Source organism: Nuphar pumila, chromosome 6, assembly GCF_984573655.1.
Source record: "Nuphar pumila chromosome 6, dmNupPumi1.hap1.1, whole genome shotgun sequence".
Lineage (NCBI taxonomy): Eukaryota > Viridiplantae > Streptophyta > Magnoliopsida > Nymphaeales > Nymphaeaceae > Nuphar > Nuphar pumila.
The window spans coordinates 21,566,561-21,591,260 of record NC_143254.1 but is presented as its reverse complement, the minus strand read 5'-3'; the positions used below and the strand labels follow the sequence as shown (position 1 = coordinate 21,591,260).

At 37.5% G+C, this 24,700-nt stretch overlaps 1 protein-coding gene across 1 annotated transcript; it reads right to left on the bottom strand.

Moving 5' to 3' along the window:
* Positions 1–387: 387 nt before the first annotated feature.
* On the bottom strand, positions 388–24,409 carry LOC149834279 (Riboflavin synthase-like superfamily protein). Its single transcript, XM_090009331.1, has 14 exons — positions 23,770–24,409; positions 23,044–23,203; positions 22,808–22,856; positions 20,877–20,990; positions 16,883–17,302; positions 11,598–11,981; positions 10,251–10,346; positions 8,394–8,509; positions 7,251–7,421; positions 6,538–6,697; positions 3,607–3,786; positions 3,306–3,434; positions 1,173–1,251; positions 388–497 (listed from the first exon to the last, which is right to left on the bottom strand). Exons 1-14 carry the CDS (start codon positions 24,407–24,409, stop codon positions 388–390), a joined length of 2,808 nt encoding a protein of 935 aa, XP_089865457.1.
* Between the last annotated feature and the right edge of the window lie 291 nt (positions 24,410–24,700).

Sequence of the window (24,700 nt, the reverse complement as noted above, 5' to 3'; positions counted from 1 at the left end):
AACAATGGCTAATTATTAAAGCCATGTAAGCTTCTACCTTCTATCAAGATAAATACCTTAAAAAAAATAAAAATAATATAAAGATAATAGCTTTTGACCATACATAAATAATAAAAGGGACAACTTTACACTTTCCACTCTTCTTATTTTTTTGGATTGCAATGGGAATACAAATTGTTGGCACACGAAATCTGAAGCTTACTAAATATACAAATCATTGACATCCTAAGACTCCTTTGATTATAGTAGATGTGGGGCATTCTTAGCCTCTTCATGTAAGTATTATATTTGATAATATTCTTTTATATACACAAACAAAAAAACCATATGCCAAGGAAGATACCTTTCTTTAAATTACTGAATTTGCTCAATTAGTGGCTTCAAGGATCAAAAGAGCTCTTTATGGAATTGGAAACGTGTAGAGGTATTCTGGCTCATCTCATTTGACAGCTTGTTTAGTTCTTTGGCCAACGTGGGCACCCCACAATAGAATACACCTGCATGCATGGGAAGAAATACAACATAAGTAAAATAATAAAAAGAAGAGTCCCTTAATTAATTAATTGCATCGTCCTTTCAAGCCAAGCCTTTTAAGTACCATTGGAAATGGCATAATAAATTTATTTTCGAAAAACAAGTGGTATAGTTAATGGCAATTGATGCAAAATGTGGTTTCTATATGTTTTTGTAATAATTCAAACTTAGTTTTATCATTGATTTCATTAAATTTTGACAGGCATGGGTCATGATTTTTTGAGGAGTATCCAACCCGATCTGTGGCTTTTTTACCTTGTACCCAACCTGACCCGAGTATTATATGTATATTTTAATAAAAAATATATTTCTAAAATTATCTGGGTCTGGGATTCTATATATTTTCGTGACCCCGACAAAACCCGAACCCGGTTATTAATTATATGGGTGGGTCCGAGTCAACCCTGACCCAACCCTTTGACAGCAGTCGTTTGCATTCAACAAATGCCGTTGCCTTTCTGACATCACTGGTCCCTGCCATGTTGGATCCAGATCAGGACCTGGTTGAGGCCTGCTGGAGGTTGGAGTTGGATCCAGATCAATGCAATTTCCAGCTGCATCGTGCAAGCTTGCAGTTGCAGATGCTGAAGATGATACCTTGGGAATCAAGTGTTTTTTCTCTTTTTTAGGAAACTTACCTATAGTTGCACCAGGGTGCTTGGAAGCAATTACGGTAAAAACTTTTCTCCAATTGGGTCTTGCAAAGTGGGTCCGTACCTGGAAGGATAATCAATTTCATGTCAGAAACTCTCAGTTTGTTGCTTCATATATATTCAAGAAGTTTGAAAGTTGTTTTCATTTGATTTGTTATAAAAAATAAGCATAGAGAAGTAAATATTTCCTACATAATGAACAGCTAAGAATACTATATATTGAGCAGGTCCAAAAGGGTTTGGCACAGTGGTAAGAGGCCTAGGCCACTAGACGGGCAGTCGAGGTTTGATTCCCATGGGCATCCCTGTGTACAGCAGGCTACTTTTTTTTTGGTTTAGTCAAGCTGGGGTTAGGCGGACCTCCTACCAAAACATCGGGCCGCCTCATGTGGCATAGGGATTCGATCCTGGGCCTTCAGCTTGACACAGGACCTCGTTTACCACGGGATACCACCTCGGTGGTAGCAGGGCCAGCTAATAATAATGGCTGAGTGGCAGTATTCTTAACTCCGAATTAATTACACTTCTGCGTCTAAACTTTAAGTTTGGTGGATCCCGACCAAGATCATGAACTACAATGTTCCTACTATCGTCAGGGGAAGTTATAAGACTAAGATCATGAACTCTAATGATTCTTTTTCGTGATTAGTAAAAGCATAAGAATTTACCAAGATCATGACATGGACATATTTATTGTCTTCAAGCATATGGCTATTGGAGATAGCAAGTGGCTTTGATCTTGCCTTATTTGATGTGAAACATATATGCCTTGGTCTGAATAGGGTCATTTGAGTTCATGAACTTGGTTACATTTCATGTGAATCACGAACATGCTCTTAGAATAATGACTTTTTTTTTTCCTGAAAGGCAAGCTGGAGTTAGGCAGACCTCTACCAGTCATACAACCCTATACCAGTGTGTTTTGAACTTGCAACATTCCATTACATGGTGATGTGCACAAGCTGCTCCTGCCAGACAAGGTGGAGCCCTTGTTGGTTCTTACAAGAAAGGCTTGGTTACCAACGGGGCTCCGCTTGTCTGGTAGGAGCACTAATGCACGTCACCTTATGTTGAAAGGGCGTTGCAGGTTCAAAACACAATGGTATAACTGGTAGGGTCTGCGTAACCCCAGCTTGCCTTTCAAAAACGAAAAAAGAAAGGCTTGGTTGAATGAAAGATAATCACTTCTAATGATAGGGCACATGATGGAAATCCTACCGGAATCAGAATTTGAAGTGTATGGTCCTCAGTAATTTGTAAAGCACAATATGTCACAAAGACACGAGTAAGATCCGACACTTGACATAGTTGGAAGTACATGGAGATATGGTTGTTTAATATTTTAATCAATTAAGAAGCATTTCTGATATTTTAGCATATAAAATATACTTTTACTAAAAATAATTAAAAAACATTAAAATTTAAGCAATGTTCATTCGTAACATAGTGACAAAAGTTAAAAACGGCAAAATCTCGGGAGAGTAAAAAACTCAAGAGATTTTGAAAATGTTCATAAATCTTGCATTTTTTGGGCAAAATCTCGGCAATAAAAATAAATTTAAAAATGTAAAAACTATTTTTTATAATAAAATATAAATAAAACACATTTAAAAATAAAAATCTCAGGGGTTTTCACGATATATATCTGCTAAAATCATAAATATCGGAATATTTGTCACAGTTTGAAAATCTCGCAAGAAATTGCCATTTTAAACTTTCAGGCAATTTCTCGCTATATTCTCGCGATATTTGTTACAGAGGTTCATACACATGTCCCGTTGTGTCCTGTGACAGTGTGTGCCACTGCCGGTTCTTTATATGCGTTTTTAGGTGACCTCTCACATTCCCACATAAATAATCTTACAGAGATCACAAGGGCTTCACTCATCTGGTAGGGCTGATGTCACCAAATTGATGGGACATCACAAGTTCGAAACCCACGAGAGGCGTCCCTTGCCACAAGGCCGAAGTTGGGTGTTATCCCTGATGAGCATGGGGGACCTCAAGGGTTTTATCAACCCGAGGCCATCCAATGTGTCGGTCGAAGATAGAGGTTTTTACCTTCAATTAAAAAAAAAAAAAAATCTAAGTACAGATCGGTGAATTATTCATACATACCCCTGTTCCAGACAGAATATCAACTCCATGTTTGGCATGATTTAAGGCTTGCACCATTGTGAGTAACGTTGACCGTGCATCTCCCTCCTCATAGACACTAGTAAGATAGTTATGCATCTCTATGATACCCTGCAGCCACACAGCCATTTGAGGACAATATAAGAACCACAATAAAGATTATTTAACTGGGTTGAGAAGAATGCCTAGTTTTTCAATACAAGTGATTTTCAAAATGCAAAGCTTGTAAATAGTTTGGAACCTTATACTACGTCAAACTGAGAAAAGGGAGAGAATGCCTCACTTTCTGGTCCATTTCAGCAACTTCATTCATGACTCCTTTGAACCACTCGAAGGATCCTGGCTCTCGAGTCACCCAGTAGAAATGAACGCTGGTTGTTCTCTGTGGCTTCTTCTTTGAACTTCCACCAGACTTGAAGCTGCCCAAACTGTCATCCGACTTGCTTGTTTCTGTATATGAATCCTGCCGCATGAAATGATTACTGATAAGCAAATTATATATACAGGTAAAAGTTTGCTACGATCGATTGTATTTACAATCAACTTAGCTAACACCTTTTTTTTTCCCTCACATCTAGTGCCATATATGTGATTTATATGTTTTTATTAGTGGTGACAGACTTTTGTATTACCTGAATCCAACCTGTATACAGCTTTTTTTGACAATACAAAAAAATCAATGGCTTAGTGCATGTTTTTTTTCGACTCAAGAAAACATGATCCAGGGGTCATTTCTCACTAAATCGAGCATGCTGAACATATCTATGAGGTTAAATAGAGTCAAAACAACTTGTATTCAACTAGATTTTACTGATAATTGACTATATATATATAACCAAAATATGTAAACCAGTCAAATATGTAAACTGATAGGCACCGAGAATTTCATAAGCTTTTTTTATTTTTTAAATTTGACCATACGGATGAAATCTAGATGCATGGTTTTATAGAAACAGACTCTTGGATCATCCGATTACGATGTATAAGAAGGATATTTTAAGGTTTGAAAATCAAAAACTAATAATTTTCATAAATATGCAAGCATAAAAATTCATTTTTTTATCCGATTACAATGATTCAATAGTCGATTCCAAGCAAATGGACCATGTTGAATGCATCTATAGGGTTAGATTTGCAAAAAAGCTATGGGAATCTATGTTCATATCAGTTTACATATTTGACTAGTTTACTTATTCCAGTTGCCCTATATATATAATCACTGGAATATGAGAATTTAAATACGAGACCATAGAAATATGGGCATTTTCAACACTATTTTTGTAAATCCAACCCTGTGGATGTGCTTGGCTTAATGAATTTGCTAAGAATCAACTATTGGATCGTGTATTTTTTATGAAAAAATATGATTTTTGAATACTTAAATATTTATGAAGAATACAAACCATTGATTTTAAAGCCTTAAAAATCTCATTTATGCATCAAAATCAGATGATTCAAGAGCGTGTTCTTATAAAACCAAGCATGTAGATCACATTCACATGGTTAGATTCAATAGAAAAGAATAAAAAATTCTTGAAAATTATGGTTCATACATTAGTTCTCATATTTTCAATTCTCATATTCTAGTAACTATATATATAGTGACAGTCACCGAAATATGAGAACTGAAATATGAGAAATAGAAGTATGGGCATTTTCAACACTTTTTTTGCAAATCCAACCATGTGGATGTGCTTGGCATGGTGAATTTACTAAGAATCAACCATTGGATCATGTATTTTTTGTGAAAAGATGTGATTTTTGAATGCTTAAATATTATGAAGATTACAAGCCATTGATTTTAAAACCTTAAATAAGTCTCATTTATACATCAATATCGGATGATTCAAGAGCGGGTTCTTATAAAACCAAGAATGTATATCACATCTATATTGTTAGAAGAGAAAAGAATACAAAAATCCATGAAAATCTTGGTTCACACATTAGTTCTCATATTCTAGTGACTATATATAGGGAGAGAGATAAAGTGGCAGCTGCCCATCACTTTTTTAACTTACCACCCGCATAACATGAGCGAACAGTATTTTTGGATCGTTTTTTGCAAATCTGAACCTACAGATGTATTCAACATGTCAGATTTGTTAGGAAACCATACTTGGATCATGTTTTTTTATTAAAAAAAATATTTTTTAAGCCTTGAATATTTATGCAAATTTTGGACCGTTGATTTTTAAATCTTATAAAAAACAACATGCGTGAATCAGATAATCCAAAAGTCGATTCCTATAGAATTAAGCTTGTAAAACACATCTGTATTGTCAGATTTGAAAAAAACATAGAGAAAACCTTCAAAATCCTGGAAGGCTGGCAGTAGGCTCGAAAAGTGGTAGGTAACTACCACCTACTCTCTCTCTCTCTATATATATATATATATATATATTGCACTGGTGTTAAACGCTGTTATACAGTGCATCAACCATACGGATGTGTTCAAGTACATCATCCATTTGCTAGGAATTGGCTCTGTTAATGTTCTTTCAATGAAAATATATGATTTTATAATGTTCCAAAATAAAAAAATCTGATGATTCAAAAGCTGGTCCATACATACAATATGGTATCATATATATATATATATATATATATATATATATATATATATATATATATATAGAGAGAGAGAGAGAGAGAGAGAGAGAGAGTTGTGGACTTCCGTTGCCATTCGTGAACATTCACAAGTTCACTACAATTTTATCCCTTAACAAATCTTAAATGCCATGGTTTTATTCACTAATTCTTATAGTTATTTTATAAAGAATGCGAAAGACATTGTGCATTTTCCAAGTCGGTACAAGGTAAAAAATATATCATGTACTTTTGTAAATTTGTTAAAATACACAGGATGATGACAACAAATACATGAAACTACCATGTCATTTTAACATTTGTCAACTCTATGTATTTGTCGTAGACTTGTTAACATGTACATATGGCCATGCATGGAAGTCCACAACACACTCTCTCTCTCAAGCATGGAACCAACAATTTCATGCTAACTCCCACAAATGATGGTTCAATGATACCCTAGGAGAATTATTGTCGTGCTTTTGTCAGATCCAATGACTTGAAGAAAGATAATCATGTTTCTAAGATTAATGATGTAATTTTACTGATGTATGGGAATTCTTTAGTGTGGACATAAAGAGCTTAATAAAAAGAGCACAGGCATTGAAGGCCTTTTAGTTTCCTTTACCATCAGTTCATCTGCTGGTCGGATGTGATTGAGTAGATCTCTGAGTATGCTAATGAAGGGGGTGGCTCCAATTCCAAGTCCAACTAAGAGTAAGACATCATAGCTTTTGTAGTCTTGTGCTGGAGCACCATATGGGCCATCAACCAGCAACCTTGGCATGCTGTGTGCAACATTTGCAGAAGAAAGTTAGGTGGCAAAAGAAACACATGACCCACAAAGATGAACTACTTGGGATTCAGGGATCTCTTAAGTGATCCCTTGTCTGCAACAGCCAATCACGTACTGCGTTTTGAGTGGGGCCTACACTCTGTTGCTATTGCCCCATAGAATGCTTGATAAATTGCGAACAACTGAAGAGTGAATACAACACTGCCAAGTCTGGATCAGAGACACAGGTATCGGTGACTAAGAAGTTCAATGGCTAATATAACTGCTAATTAAAAGAGTTGATTATGGAGTTCTTGAAGCAGTATCTACTAATGGGACTGTCGTAATGGAAGACCACTATAATATTTCTATGCTCTTTTGATCAACTTAAGCACGAGGTCACCAAAAATCACAAAGCTCAAGAAGTTGTTTTCGGTTTCTCATTATGGTTTTATTTGAGAAGTGAAGCCGCGAATCGTAGTCACAGCAGAATGAAATGCAGACGCCTTCCATGAAATGTTGCACATAGCTTATATCCATAAAAGATAAGAAAAAAATGAAATTACCTTGCTTGATCCATTTCTCCAAATTTGCTAAACTTCGCTCTTCCAATTATTGAAGAAGAATCAATAGGCTCTGTGAATACTCTCTTCAGTTCTTCTGTCCAATCCCCAACTGTTCGTATGTGAAGGCTCAGATAATCATCACCAGGTGCAGAAGTAATGGAGAATGGATGCCTGTTCAATTCCATTGATGCAAGTCAGAAGTACTGCTTAAGTTGTATTTCCACTTGTTTAATTCCCGTGACTCTGTGAGTACGCTAACAGCAAGTAGCCATACTGTAGGACATATAGGATCACCAAGGGTGACCATGTATCGTTTGCAGCACAAAGTATGTAAAGAGTATTGTTTGCAGGCATGTACTGTAATCCATCCTTTTAGTGTGTGAATTCCTAGCCATGAATTACATGTAGAGCTTGTTTGACTTAACCAAGAAAAACTGTATTTTCCATGACCATTTTGAACATCTGCTGCAAAGAACAGCCTATCTTTACTGTGGTGAAACTTTACCAATGTGCTACTGCAAATTTTCTAGGTACCAACCTACTTGTTTACACAAGTCACATAATTTGGAGATTTCTCCTTGCAACAACCTTTAAAATTAAGATGGGTGAGGGATTGATTGCAAATACACACAGTCTACAGACAGCTCACTGGCACCCTGTTAAACCAAATTCAAAGATCTGAACTCCAAAGTTAAGGGAGCAAAGGTGTATCAGCACCCAACAATGTAAATTGTCTGCTCTCTTTATAAAAATCATGGTTACTCTAATCTCTTTCAAAAGTCAAAATATACAGAATGCCATCCAAATATTAACTTTATCAAGTGCGTTTGGCATCTCATAAAATATAGTGAAGTTCACGAAGTCTAAAGATTACGTGATCATATTAACAGTGTTAATGAACTAGATCATGATTTATGGGACACCGAAATGCGCCCTCTGTATCAATGGTAAGACTAAAATCTGCTTATTGGAAAAGGCGCTTTTTTTTAGGGAGAGAAAGGCTAAAAGTTATTATGATTTAGTAAGAACTCTGTGGATTTCGGTTGCAATTTATTTGTCAAATATGGTTATTTCTATAATTTCCAGCAGCAACCGTAAAGCTAAATGGGTGTAAAAACTTGGGGATATCTCAAACCCACACACCATTCAAAGGGGGAGACAGCAGGACACTGGAGGAATACATATTGCCCGCTCCTGTAGCGAAATCCTGGAGGCTTGGACATGACCAGGCTTAGAACGCTCCCTGGGTGTGCTGAGACCTGGAAGAAGGATATAACAGAGATCAGAAAAACTAGATGAAATTATGGTTGATTAGTGTGTAAGTAATAGCTCAAATATGTGCTTAATATAGACCCTCAAAATCAATCTTTGGGTACTGTAAATGGTTTGGACTCTGGTCAGATACAGGTTGGCTTCGGAGTTAGGTCTGAGCTTCGAGGTCCCTGTAACCATATTTTGACCAGGTACTATACTACTAATGTTAAACCTAATCACCTCTCTGTCTCTCTCGTTTTTTTCTTGTATGTAACATGTTCATTGCACAAGCAAATTAGGAGACTGTCTTTCAACTTGTACTCAGGTATGGAACTTGCAACGTCTTTCAACTTCAACACCTTAAGCTGATCCACTTAGCCAAGTGCGTGAAGACATTATATATATATATATATATATATAACTTATGGTGCTAGACTCTTGACTTACCTAAATCTAATTTACAAAAGTAAAATCTAACCTTTGTATCATGTTAAGCATTTTCTGTTTACTATTTTTATATGTTAAAGTTGACTCCAACTTGATGTTTTATGTAATTGTTAAACCACTTATTTTCATGGATTGTGAGCCACTATTCTTCACTATCTCACAAATAGAATCATGTGCTGTAGTAGACATTTTTTTTGAAAGGATGTAGTAAACATGATAAGACCTTTCAACATAGTAAATAAAATATGCTAAATGCATCTGTATGGTCAGCACTAAGATTTGGTAGCTGGATCCATACAAACAACAGTGTATACATACTACAGTGTGCTATCATGGTACAGATCCAATATATATATATATATATATATATATATATATATATATATATATATATATATATATATATATATATATATATATATATATATATATATATGAGAACTGTACATATTAAACTCTCTTTTCTTGTTCTGCCCTGTTAGGCCTCATAGTTTAATGTGTTTTATGATAGATATGAACCGTCAGATGTGTTCCGCAACTCAATTTAGTGAAAATCGACTCTTGGATTATGTTTTTTCGACAAAAAAATATACTTTTATGAGCTGGAAAAAATTGATGCCTTCATAGCCATTGATTTTGGATCACCGAAAAAAAATGTATATAGGTCAGATTCCAGTGATCCAAAAGCCGATTTTCACTAAACAAAGCCTATAGATCACATCTATGGTGTTAGATGTAAAAGAAAAATACTGAAAACTATGATTTTTAAAGGGGCCTAATAATGGGGCAGAACGAGAAAATGGAGCAGAAAGCGCGCAATACTCTGCGTGTGTAAGATGTTTACCACTTTTTTTGGCCTACTACCAGCTTATTGAGTTTTTTAAGGGCTTTTTTCATGTTTTTCTTAAATCTGACCATAAAGATATAATCTATTTGTTTGACTTTACAGGGATCGAATGTTAGATCATCTGATTCCAATACATAGGTAGATTTTTATAAGATTTAAAAATCAACCATCTAAAATTTTTATAAATATTCAAGACTTAAAAAATCAATGATTTTTATGAAAAAAACATTATTCAAATTCAAATACTGTTTAGTAGCAAACCGACCATGCTGAACACATCTTCAGGATCAGATTTATGAAAAATAACCTGAAAACACATGTTCTCTGGTGGTAGGTTAGAAAAGTGGTAGGCAGCTACCAGTTATATATATATATATATATATATATATATATATATATATATAGAGAGAGAGAGAGAGAGAGAGAGAGAGAGAGAGAGAGAGAGAGAGAACCTTCAAAATCTTGACTGAGTAGGATTTAGACCTTAGGGCCCTCAGGGTCCTTTCTCCCAAGTAGAGCAGCAAGGGGATAGCAAGGTACATCCATGTCTGCATTTGTAAAACAATCGAATTAAAATAATTTTCTATGGAATATTATAAGCAAGAGAAGATGCAGCAATGTAAAAGTTTGGCTTAAAAGCATAAAGCATATAGACATAGAACTGCCAACAGTTTACTTTTAATCTAAGTGCAACCGTGGATCTGAACCAATGGTTGGGATCAAGCGAGCAGGGCCTGCTTGGTTCCTTCAACAGTATGCGAGTCACGTTGTTATGCATGAGCTTGTACCCTTGTGGAGCCAAAACCATTGGCAATCACGTAGTTGGATGTGAAGTGGACATGGGTTGGTCTCCATGTACCCAACTTACATTTGAACCACATCCACATCTTTTCACAGTGTATGGTTGTGGATATTGTCTTCTCTTAATGCGACCCATATCTAACTGGTTTTCAACCCTAGGGATGAAAATATGGGTCAGATATAAATTCAGTCTTGCTTGCCGTGATGCAGTATCCAATTAGTGGAAATTGGATATGACCTTGAATATGTATCCCATTCAGATCTCACTATAGAGTTCTGGATCGCGACCCCATATATGTCTCCGTGGTACTAGATCCACTGAAAATAAGCAGACTATCGATTTTCAATGTGGAAAAAGTGAAAGATATTGGATTAGATCCGATTTATATCTGAATCCAAATGTATGTGCTTGTCCAATTACAACCCAGATTTGACCAGATGGGGCCATATTCAAGATTAACCCAATCTGGATTATGATATATGCAACCCAAATCTGACAATAGAGGTTGGATTCAGTTTGGGAGCAGGTTGAAACTTGGACCCATCTGCACCCCTAGCATATATTGGAGGTGCAAACGGTTCAGATGTGGGCTAGACCATTCTTGGTGATAATCCGAACCTGCATTTTGTGCACAAGATCCAAATCTGAGTCTAGATCCAAGTACGATCTGACGATCGATCTAGGATTGAATCCGTACCTGAAATGTACATGGTAATACTGGATCTGGGAAAATCAGACTTAAATCAAGGCATTTACAAGTAAAGACTGGATTAGATTTGAATTCACACATAGATCCAATTGGAAACGTCGATCCAAATCCAATCCAAATCCGAAAATGTTTCTAATATGATAATCCAAATACACTTTCAGATCATAATCTTATTTGCAAGAATCCACATCCAGGAAAAAGGTGTCGGATCGAGATTGAAGGTCCTACCAAATCAGATCCAATTTGCACCCCTAGAATATGAGACCTCAAGAAATGTGGTTCACGTACCGTCTTCTGATACCACTTGTGCACAAAGTACATGAAGTAGCCATGGAGGAGCAGGAGGAGGTAGACGATGGCAAGCAGATGGTGCGAGTACCAGAAGGCGTTGAACCCCGTCAGCCGGTCGAGCGGGCGTGGGAGCTTGACGGTGCTCCGCCGGAAGCGGCGGGTTGCGAGCACGAAAGCTACCGCCATGAGCAGGATCATGGCCACCCCTGTGATGCCCTCCACCCCCTTCAGCAGGCTGGGGTATGTAGGCTGCTGGTAGTTGAAGTCTCGGGCAACAAGGGAGAACTGCTCCGGGGATGCATCGATGAGGCGGGGGAAGTCGCACATCAAGTGGTTCCCCGCATGAAGGACGATACCAATCACGATGCCGAACGCTATAACCTGGAAAAATCAAATTTAAATGAGGCCATACATTTTATTAGAAGTTAATATATATATATATATATATATATATATATATATATATATATATATATATATATATATATATATATATATATATATATATATATATATATATATATATATATATATATATGAAAACCTCCCCAATGGAAACCCTCCCAAACCTATCCAATGAAAAAATTTTGGTATTTTTTTTTCAAAATTCTGACCGTAAATATAGTTCACATCTATATGGTCTAAATTTTTGAAAAAAGATATAAAAAATCCAATTAAATGTTCATTGGGGAGATTAAGGAGGTTTTTCCATTGGGGAGGTTTTCATTTCACTATATATATATATATATATATATATATATATATATATATATATATATATATATATATATATATATATTTGGTGTCATTGAAGGCACAAAACTATTGAATATAAATCAGTTTTCATATTTTTCAGTTTCTTTTATATCAGATCTTATGGATGTTATCTAAGTTTGTTTACTAGAAAATGTAACCAGGTTTCAAACATCAATGGCCCACAATGCACTACAATTTCACAAATCAATAAATCATATTTTTAAAATGAAGCTATAAGATCCAAGGTTTGATTCTCAGCAAACAACAATGCTGAAACACATTTATCACGATAAAGCTTGAACATATGATTTCTAGCTCAATAGTTTCATGTCTTTGACAACACCATATATATATATATATATATATATATATATATATATATATATATATATATATATATATATATATATATATATATATAACCATCTGTATTTGGCATAGTTTATTTACTATGTTAAAAGGTTTTGTCATGTCTAATTCATCATAAGATCTTATTTTTGAGACTGAAAATCAACCGCCCATAATTCATAAAAATAAGGGTGGTCTAGAAATGGTATAAAACATTATATTTCACTCAACTTTAAACACATGAAAAGAGTAAATAAAACATGCTAAATATGACCCATTGGTTAGCTTTTGCATATATATATATATATATATATATATATATATATATATATATATATATATATATATATATATATATGAAAATTGAACATATTAGGCATTATTTCTCATTCTGTCCTGTTCTGCCCCACAGGTTTTAAGTGTTTTACGATAGATCTAAACTGTTAGCTGTATTTAGCATGCTAGATTTAGTGAGAATCAACTCTGGGATTATTTTTTTTGATAAAAAATATATTTTTATGAGACAAAAAAAACCGATACCTTCGTATCCACTGATTTTCTATCACCAGGAAAACCAGTACACAAGACAGATTCTGGTGATCCAAAAGCTGGTTCCCACTAGAGAAAACATATAGATCACATCTACCGTGTTATGCGTGAGAAAAAATACTTAAAACTAACATTTTTGAAGGGACCTAACAAGAAAGAAGGAACGAGGAAGGCATTACTCCTCTCTCTCTCTCTCTCTCTCTCTCTCTCTCTCTCTCTCTCTCTCTCTCTATATATATATATATATATATATATATATATATATATATATATATATATATATATATATATATATATATATATATATATATATATATATATATATATATATATATATATATATATATATGAACTCATATTCATAAAACTAAACTCCTCTAGGTTTCACCAAAAGTTTGTGCAGCTAACTTTACATTTAATACATGAAGACAAAAACTCCAAGAAAACCTCAAATCTTTGATACTTGTGGGGTCTCAACTAAGATGGTAGGCCCCACCTGCATAGTTCTCTGGGATAACTTCAATAACTTTATCAGAAGTTGGTTTGATAAAATTAGGCTGGTTTGAATATATCTTGCCATCTTGATTCTTTTATGCAATTAAAACAGAATTATTGATTAGAAAAATCTTGATGATCTCAATGAGTTTGGTAGAGAGCACATTTCCTATTGCCAGTCGTGGCCCACACAAACTAGTATTTCTGGGTAGGGTAGGTAAGAGAGATCCCATAATTATAAAGAAAATGGTTTCCCTCACAAACCATTTCATTTTAAAATCAAGCCTCTGCCACGTTTATAGGTGTAAAAGCTCAAACCACAATTTTCAGAACACCCTGGACCGTTTTAGTTGTGTACACGAAAACACTTTGCGGTAGTTTGGGAATGCCAATACATTTTTAGGTTAGGTTAACTCACCCATAAATTTATTATTATATTAAAAATAATCTCAACTACCAACAAATTAATATATTCAGAAGCAGATACACCCATACACGCATGCACAGTTACAAGCACCCGTACACACACATTTTTGTATTTAGTATTAATTGTAGTAAATTATTATCTGGTAAACCCTATTAAGTTTTTAAAATCTGCTAAAAAAGTTTCATAAATCAAACTCTACAAATGAGATCTCTATATTTTATTTAGTTAAAAACATGTTTTAGATAATGGAATTTGATGTTTAGGTGCGCTTTTAATAACAGTAAAAAATCAATGACCCCATAATTCTTCAAGATTTTGTGATGCAAAAAAAAAAAATTGGTTTCAGCTTGACCCGTATCATGTTTTACTCGTGAAAAAAATCCCATGAGAAACACATCTGATGGGTTAGAAAAATTGGTAAGTCATGACTTTCTACTAAATATCTCAGTTGTTTGGTAGGAGCAGTTATTACTGATATATATATATATATATATATATATATATATATATATATATATATATATATATATATATATATATATATGGGTTTGGCCAAATATTAATTTTTCTTTGAGCCGATCACTACAAACATATAAATATCACAATATTTCAAAACAAGCTAATCTATACAATAGATGCTATTTTGAAAATATATTGATTCAATTAATTTAATTTAGAATATCGAACCCTTAATTCTGAAAATAATACCAAGGTTCAAATATGTTAATATATGCACATGTTTTAAAGAAAACACAATTATAATATACACGAACCCAAAAAATAACCGAAAATAACCCATGAAGCACACCAAATAGCCTTAGAATATTAAAAAAAAATTCTCATAATAATTTTTTTTATATCTAACACTTGTGCACAAGTCCGGCCAATCGGATTTGGCCAGACCCACCTGTGGGTCCAAAATTGGTTTGACCTAGATCGGGTCAGACCCAATAATCCATAACCGAGAGCTGGCCTGTGCAGTGGGTCGGGTCTAACCAACCCGACCCGTACAGTGTCCCACCTGACTCGGTTCAACTCCTCAACCGAATGGAGCTGAACCGAGTAATCAGACCCTTTCACCTCCAAATGCAACCTTAGTCGGCCCGGCCCTTGATTGGGTATCAAACCGGTTTGAGTCAGCACACACTGAACCAGTCCAATGCAATACAGCCAAACTGCCCTATGCCATATAGCCGAACATGCTTATCCCAGTCTGAATCGGCCCTGGATCATAGGCCAAACTGGACTCAGTTGAAGGCCGGATCCGGTCCTGAAAGCCGCATCACCTTACCCGACTCGACCGGGTCGAGGGCTGAATCAGCCAAACACAGTAGCTAACAGAGCGACCAAACAAATGTGACATGCAGTAGCTGCTCCTACCATGTATAGTGTGAGATATTTAGTAGAAAGTCATGGCTGCAGGTGTCATCTAATTTTTGGAACCCATCAGATGTGTTTCTCATGAGAATTCTTTTGACGAGTAAAACATGCTACGGGTCAAGCTGAAATCAATTTTTTTTTGCATCACAAAATCTTGAAGAATTATGGGGTCATTGATTTTTAACTGTTATTAAAAGTGCACCTAAACATCAAATTCCATTATCTAAAACATGTTTTTAACTAAATAAAATATAGAGATCTCATTTGTAGAGTTTGATTTATGAAACCTTTTTATCAGATTTTAAAAACTTAATAGGGTTTACCAGATAATAATTTACTACAATTAATACTAAATACAAGCATGTGTGTGTACGGGTGCTTGCGCCTGTGCATGGGTGTATGTGTGTATCTGCTTCTGAATATATTAATTTGTCGGTAGTTGAGATTATTTTTAATATAATAATAAATTTCTGGGTGAGTTAACCTAACCTAACCTAAAAATGTATTGGCATTCCCAAACTACAGCAAAGTGTTTTCGTGCACACAACTAAAACGGTCCAGGGTGTTCTGAAAATTGTGGTTTGAGCTTTTACACCTATAAACGTGGCAGAGGCTTGATTTTAAAATGAAATGGTTTGTGAGGGAAACCATTTTCCATATAATTATGGAATCTCCCTTACCTACCCTACCCAGAAATACTAGTTTGTGTCGGCCATGACTGGCAATAGGAAATGTGCTCTCTACCAAACTGATTGAGATCATCAAGATTTTTCTAATCAATATATAATTCTGTTTTAATTGCATAAATAATCAAGATGGCAAGACATATTCAAACGAGCCTAATTTTATCAAAACCAACTTCTGATAAAGTTATTGAAGTTATCCCAGTTCTCTGTATGCAGGTGGGGCCTACCATCTTAGTTAAGACCCCACAAGTATCAAAGATTTGAGGTTTTCTTGGAGTTTGTCTTCATGTATTAAATGTAAAGTTAGCTGCACAAACGTTTGGTGGAACCTAGAGGACTTTAATTTTATGTATATGAGTTCCTAGTTTTGGCTTATCAATCTACTTCCTACCAACTGGTATTGACCAGGCCTAAAAGAAAACTTGGAGGAATCATCATAGTCCATCCAAATCTTTTTGATCCATGTGAGTCAAGCATCTAGAGCCTTTATGGACCTGGTCAAGGCATGGCTTGAGTCACCTTTGACCAAGTTGTGGCATAGCCCGATACGACTCTAGTAAGGGTCAAGTCAATAGACTCATATAAGGCCAAGAAGTGACACTAATTCATGTCTAAGCTAACACACAATGTATGCAGTATACCTTGTGAAAATTGATATTGTCGTCAAAAGGCACAAAGAGGTGGGCACGGGTTGACCGGAGCCAGGTGAGGGTGTTCCTGCAGACCGGCAAGAGAATGAGGGCCATGTTGAATTTGAGCATCTCGGCTGCGCCCTTGGCTGTGGTCAAGCAGTAGCCCATGATCTTGAATGCTGCCTTGTGTTTGTACTGGTTGAACTTGAAGTAGAAGAGGCCTGCCATGACAGCAAGCCACAGTGAAATCACCCATGCTCTCTGCCAATTTTCCTGGAAGAAGCACCAAAACCTGCTACTCATCCTTCTCACCAAGGTCTTGGGCTTGAACCCTATGCTCTGGTTCCAGCCTTGGCTGGCACAGCTGAGTGTGTGGCTGTAGTTCATGTAGGTGTCCCTTTGCAAGAGCAGTGCTTCCAATTGCCATAGCTGAAAATTAAATGAAAAAGAAGTCGTTATTACAAATTGGGACTATTCCAACTCTTTTGAAGTCAACTTTGCCTAGTTTGCTATTCCAAGAAAAGATACATGGAATTGCTCAAATAAGAACCATTTCTTTTCTTGATAAATTCTATGGTATTAAGAGACCAATTTCTTCATGTTCTATAAAAAGAGTCATTATTGCAAATTGGGACCATGCCAACTCTTTTTAAGCACAAGACATGAGCTTGAGCAAGTTGGCAAATTTTGGAGATCCCAGGGGGTTGCCCACATGATCTCATACTCATGAACGGGGAGCCCTCCCTCTACCCCAAGTTCGAATCCCTGTGGCAACCCCTTTCTCAAGGCCAAGCAGGAGGCTTCTTGGGGGATGAGGAGGGCGCCCATGGAGGCATGCTAAGACCAATGTGATCAGGTATCTGACTTTGGTGCGGTTTATCTGTGTAAAAAAAAAACATTGGCAAATTTTGATACCAGTACAAGGACCTTCTAATTAGTACCTTTGCCAGGCAGGTGATCAAGGGAACAATCAATCATTAGAAGCATGCAGCAACGTGGAGGCAATATTTAATATAATTAATTAACTTGGGAAAAAAGTCGGTGTGTAACAATATATCAAAACTGTGACATAACTATGGTAAAAATTGTCCACTCAGTCCCTAAAAAGGAAAATTGATCCAGTGTTTGATGCTGAGAGGTCTAATTTCTTTATATGCTTGATCTGGCAAATCACTCAGCCATAAATGTGTGTCGTGCATGAAAAAGATAATAGAGGGACGCCTTCAGTAGGAGACACTTTTGCTGGGCCCCAATCAGTAGGTGTCTCTTTCACATAGATCTCTCTGTCATAGTTTACTCAGTAGAAAATATGTATTAGACCCGTTATTTTCATACTTAGATGTGTTTTTTAGAGATAAAAATCAGAGTTTCATTTCACATAAACTTGGTTGTCAAAGATCCAAGTTTTTTTGTTAAGTCAATTCGATCCAAAGCGTGCTTTTTAGTCAATTAAATGAGCAATAATAAGCACGCCTACAGGTTTAGATTAACAAATAAAAAACCCAAAATATGATTTTTTGTGGGGTCATAATGACTAGATACCTCTCTCTCTGTATATATATCAGTCTAGGCCCCATCCCAGTACCCCAAACCCCTTGGATCTCATCGCATGCTTATAACTCGCTCTTGCTTTTATAAGATGTTAAGGCTGCTGGCCTTTTTAACATATAGGATATCAAGTACACTTGAAATTGAATGAAATAGTTAAAAGAGTTTGATGGGAGTTGGGAAGGGCATGCATCCAGCATGGTGTCAGATCCGAAATGAAAGTTACATGAGCACAACAATTATGAAACTACACTGCCTGGTTCAACTTGCCATGAGTTTAGTCAAGTTGGTTGATAACATGGGATCAGAAAGACTTAAAAAGTGAATCACATGGATGTAAAGAGAGATTAAGCTAAGGGTAGGTGAGACCCAGTTTAAGTCTAGGGCCAGCAATAGCCATGGTCACAACCACGTGTCTGGGTTTGGACCTAGTGAGCCCACATGAATAAGTTTCATCCTGAGATGTAATGATAATCAAACCCAGAACAGTAAACCCAGTCACTTGGCCAAATTCTAGCTGGTCCACACAAGCACCTACTGAAGTAGATGCATGGTTTGGGCCCAGCCTGGGCTTGACCTGCACTGCAGACAATCAGTCTGTTCTGGACCTTAGACACAAATCTCGTACTCAGTTTTTTACTCAGCAAAGGATGACTCACAAGGTCTTAAAAAAATTTGTTTTAACACAAAAAAAAAAACCCCAAAAAAAATTTAAAACCCATGAAAGGAAATTTTAGATCAATTACAAAATTGTCATGTTAAGATTTTTTTTTTTTTGGATAATCTAAAGCAAAAAACCTCCAATCACCAACACACATTGGCTGGCCTTTGGTTCGTAAGGCCCTTGAGCCCCCCCCTGCCCAACGGGGAGTACCCCGAGCTTCGACTTTGCGGTAAGAGACGTCACCCATGGGTTTCGAACTTGTGATATCCTGTCAACTTGCCATGTTAAGTTTGTGATACATTGAAAATAGCAATATCCATGGCAATTTTCAAGAATTGCATGTCTCCAAAGCATTTTGTAATAAAATTGGAAAAAAAATATCAATTTCTCACTCATATTTGGCACCATAACCACTCGAAACAGGTAATATGTCTTTTTTTAATGACCAGAAACCCTAGTCGAAGCGAGAAAAACCTCAGGTGGGGCCCCACGTCCACCCCTGCCTTAAGTGACCCACTTCTTAAAACTGCAACCACACCCATGAGCCAGCCTGGGTTTGATCCAGTGCCTTTATCTCAGCACCCTCACAACTACCCCGCTGGTCACCCGGGTGACCCTGCGATGGTGTCAGAACAGGAAATATATCAAAGCACAATGTTTTGTGTGTTTCGAGATCACCGCTCTCCGTGGCCTTCATCTTTGTCTAACAGTGATGAAAGCCACTGGTGGCGGTTATTTCAAAACACAACAAATTTGCGTTTTGTCATATCACCTATCTGACCTTAAGCAGCGACTAGGTTGTGCAGTTTGCGCCCAGGGTCAAACTAGAGCAGGGATCCAATGCAACCCGACTGCACCAAAAGAGAGTGCCGCTCCCTTTAGCTGCTTAACACGTGTCTTATTCAGAGTGTAGGCCCTAAGTGTTGGCTGGATTTAGCATGTTTAGTGGGGCCCAGCAACATGCGGCGTGGAAAGAGATTGGGGCAACATTCTTTTTGTGCGACTAGATTGTACCTGATCCCTACTCGTCAAAGTAGGACCGCTTAACTTTTTGCAATTATAAAGAATATTTAGAGTTAAAGTTTCATCATTAATTTAGACGATAAACAGCAACAGCACAATCAGCAACCACAAACATGGTAGTAGTGATAGTGGTATCATTATTTTTTTATGGTAATGAACCTTCGCTGAAAAGTAGCCACCTGTGACCCAGCGAGGCAAACCTCAGGTACGTAGGGCTCAAGACCATCCAGACTTACATGGCCCAACACACTCATGCATAGGGATGGCAGTGGACTAGGGAAAAATGTGCCCCGTCTCGCTCCGTAGATGAAAGACATGAAACAGGAATGAAGGCAGGGATGAAGGTTAAAAATAAAACCCATAAGGGGATGGAGGCAGGGATGGACTTATGCTTTCCCCCACCCTGCCCCATCCCGTCCTGCTCCGCCCAATCTCCAATCCTTTTAAAGAATGACAATGGACCGAGGAGAAATGGGGCCCCACCCCACCTCGCCCCCGTTTAAACCAGGAACGAAGGACATGAAACGGGGATGGAGGCAGGAGTGAAGGTTAAAATCCAAACCCGTGCAGGGATAAAGGTCCTAATTTTGAGATGGGAGGTCTCTCGCCCCTTTCCACTACCATCCTCATGCACCAGTAGGGTTTGATCAGGCTCCTTCATCTCAATGCCTTTACAGTCGCCCTGCTGGCCATGCTGGCGAACCCCACATTATAATAATAAAAAATACTATTGCTGCTATTATAATTACATATTATTATTATTATTACCTCAATATAGCCCAAGTTTTCTGGGTCCAATTCTTCCATAATGAGGGTGGCGTATTCATCTGCCTGCTCCTTGAGGCTTGACAGCTTGTTGGCCGACGCGCTTAGCATGATCAACTGTATCCACCAAAAAAAGACCATCATCTCTTATGTTCCCATTAATAAAATACAGAATATATCAAATTAAATAAAAAAAAAGCGGGCATCTGCGGAAATGATTGGATTTGCACAGGAGGGTATATTATGTTCAGTATTTTTTTTTTCAGAGTTCAACACGTAAAACAAATTTTTTGAGGGAAACAAGACATAAACAAATGAAGCTTTTATTTAGAGTCCCACTTTTTGCCTATATTTCAGAAAGAGTCCCATGTGTTTCTGAAATATACGTTTCTGTAAATGTCAAATAGAGACCTCAGTTAAGGTAACTGAGACTAACAGTGAATTAAGCATATGATCAAAATACTGAGTTGCTCCTACTGCGCAATAGAATGGGCAAAACACAAATTTTCATCAAACCAAAGTTTAAAAAGATATTTTATATAGATGTTTCTTGGCTGTATGAGATCTTTAACTCAAATTTTTATCTGTTTGTTTGTTTATTGGTTGATTCCTCACCAACCATGTACTTTGCTTGATTTCTGCTGATTTTATACAGTTTTTCCCTTTCCTCAAAAAGAAAAGAAAAGAAAAACAGGCTTCTTTTTGACATTTCCAATTTAAAGTTCAGTCCTAAAATGTTTTCTCCAAAAACATGAGACATCTTTTGGAGTATAGGTGAAAGGTGGTTCTTTAAATGAAATTTTTCCTTTTGTAAATGAATCCCCATAAATTATAAATCAATTCTTCTAATCTTTATTGAGAATAATGAAATGATAGTTGATACGTCTCTCTCTCTCTCTCATATATATGTTAGGGGCTTCCTCCATTTAATCCAAATGACAACAAGGCGACCAGCCATGTGATGTTCATTGTCATGGTGTAAATAAATTCATAGAATAAAAGCAAGCAAGCAAAATATGTGAGGCTTGAACGCCATGGAAACTTATATATGGGCGATGAAACCCTATCCAGATGTAAAGAGTATCATTAATAATATAAGATAATGAATAGATGATTGATTCCTCTGGTTATTTGGTTGCGCTGTATGCACTTGCTTAATGTCGCCAATGACCAATGTTCTCGTTTTCTCTACTTTTGGCTTTCATTTAATGATTTCTCAAGCCAAAGAAAAATATGTTTCTTCAATATCATTTTTTTTTATGACGAAAAACTCTGGGTGGGATCCAGGGTTACCCTGCCTTAGGTGACCCACCTCTAAGCTATAGACACAGCTGTGCACCAGCGGGATTTGATCAACTCAACACCTTCACAACCACTGCCCTGGCCACCTGGGCGACCCCGCGGTGGATTCTTGGATACCAATTTTGGTTATGAAAAACAAGTCATACAAATTTGTTATAAAAAACACAAATTTTGTTAGAGAGAGATTTTTTACGTGAAACTTAGAGAGAATCAAAGAAAAATACAATATATTCAAGAAAAAGAAAGAAAGATAGGGTTAACTAAGGAATAAATCATTTTACGTCAAATCTGTATAGCGTCAAGCACTACACTGCCGCCAGCAAAAAGAACAAAAAAGGGTCGATATATCTTTCAAAATAACTCGCAAAGAATCAAATGCAAAAACGACAACTTTTTTTTTAATGCTAATACAACTTTAAGAGGTCCTGTTATCAAAATTCTTCATTTTTTAGTAATTCGTTCTGATGATTATTAACGTTAAAATAACTACCCGTTATGTTTAAAGACTCACCATCTTTCCATGTTCGTTCCATGACATTGACAACCATTCCGCTACCCAACGAAGATCGCGTGCATTCCGAAACTTTCAATACCAATAAAAAAAAATAAATAAACAAACAAAAAACGCTTACCTCCTGAACTTCGTCTCTTGTTATTCGCCCATCAGAATTAAAATCCACCCTAGACGAGGCAACGTTAAATACATTTACGACGTTAAAAAACTTTTGAAAAAATAAAATTCAGGCAGCAAATGAGAAGGAATTACATGTTAAGGAAGATCTGCAACAGAAGACAACGTTAAATACGTTTATAACGTTAGAATACTCTGGGAAAAGAAGAGTCATGACGCAGAAGGAATGGGGATTACATGTCAAAGAAGATCTGCAGCCTGGCGTCGAAGCTCTGGTCTGAAATCTGCATCCAGAAATCATAGAGTTCGTCCTTGTTGATCCTCTGGATCTTTTGACGACGCCTCCTCGCCAACGCGTCGAAGATGCGCATAGCGAACTCCTTTGAATCCTCCATCCCTGCCAACAATCAGTGTCTGAATTAACAAGGATTTGGATTCCCGAATGGGAATCTCGATTACATGTTTGTATCGGCTTAATATTCCATGAATTCGTTTTCCTGAAAATTGCTAAAATGACCGAATTCCCGATTTTTAAGCTCGGTTAGAGAGAGGTTGAAAATCCTGAACTTTGCAATAGAGCAGGAACTCACATGGATATCTAGCTTTAGAAATTCAAGTTCCTATGAATTCAAACATAAACAAACTTTTGAGTGAAAGATGCAAGTATTCTGTTTGCCTGGAATAGAACTTCTGGAATTGAAATTCCATGCCACCTGAAAGTTCCTTTGTTTGAATCAGTTCGATTCCTGGAATTCGCTTTTCCAGCTAATTTCCAGATAAGTCAGAATTCAAAAACCTCGGGCATTCGAAAATGGCCACCCGATTCTCGTATTGAAGGTGAAAGATTCAACGGTTTGGGAATTATAATTTCGAAGGAATTCCGAGTCAATGCATGGGTCCAAACAAACTATGGATTGCTTTCTTCTATTCCGAATTAAACCGGTGGGAAAGAGGAAAACGAACCGATGCAGTCGGCGAAGTCTTCCCGAGCGAGCAACCCATCTCTGGCTAAAACCTCGAACTGAGACTCAACACGTGTCCACGGACCGTCGCCCTCTCCTGCCGCGGCCGATGTCGTCTTGCTGATGAAGCGGAGCCCGTTCAGCGCGTGCCTGGCGCGGGGCCGGCTCCTGTCGAGCTTGGCGAGGAGCCGCCGCTCGTTACGAGCCGCGAGCACCGTTTCGTCCCCTCCACCGGCCGTTGAGCTCGCCGACGGAGACCTCGCCGGCCACGTGTGCCGCCGGATCTCCGTCATCAGGTCGGCAGAGAACCGCCATACGCGCGAGGTGCTCCTGCTGAAGAAAGAGTTCCGCGACGCCGTCCTCTCGAGCCTCCCAGCAACGCCTCCACAGTCCTCCGACGCTGAGGCGACGCTGCGTACAAAGACCCCGCCGGTGTCTCCGCCGGCAGCGCTTCCACATTCAATCTCAAGCGTCACCTCCATGAGGTCCCGGCGGCCGGAGGCAGCGGCCGCCGTCGCAAGGTCGTTCAGGAACATCGTCAGCATTCCGGCATTGGCTTCCGGGTTCACAGCGGCGATCTCGGCGTAACTCCGCTGGAAGCTCGCCTCCTGCGAGCTGCTTCCAGACGTCTGAGAGTGCATTTTCCGGCCACTGATCCCTTCCTCCAATTCTCCTCCTCCTCCTCCTCTTCTTCTTCTTCTTCTTCTTCTCTGCAGATCGATCTCGTCGTCGTCTCTGGCCCCGCGTAAGGAAGGCGATCCTTTTAAACTGTCGTTAGGGCACGGATTGAACGTCTCTCTCTCTCTCTCTCTCTCTCTCTCTCACACACACACACACACACACACGCACACGCACACACACACACAGAGTGAAGTCGCATCAGTAGTTGTTGAGTTTTGTTGATACAGCGAGCGGAAGACAAAAAAGAAATG

Bases quoted from the DNA above. Each gene is read 5' to 3' on its own strand.
- LOC149834279 (XM_090009331.1), bottom strand. From the start codon at position 24,409: ATGCACTCTCAGACGTCTGGAAGCAGCTCGCAGGAGGCGAGCTTCCAG. The intron at 22,857-23,043 runs GTAATCCCCATT...TGCCTCGTCTAG, and splicing joins CTGCAGATCTTCTTTGACAT to GGTGGATTTTAATTCTGATG. The intron at 11,982-16,882 runs GTATACTGCATA...TGATTTTTCCAG, and splicing joins ACAATATCAATTTTCACAAG to GTTATAGCGTTCGGCATCGT.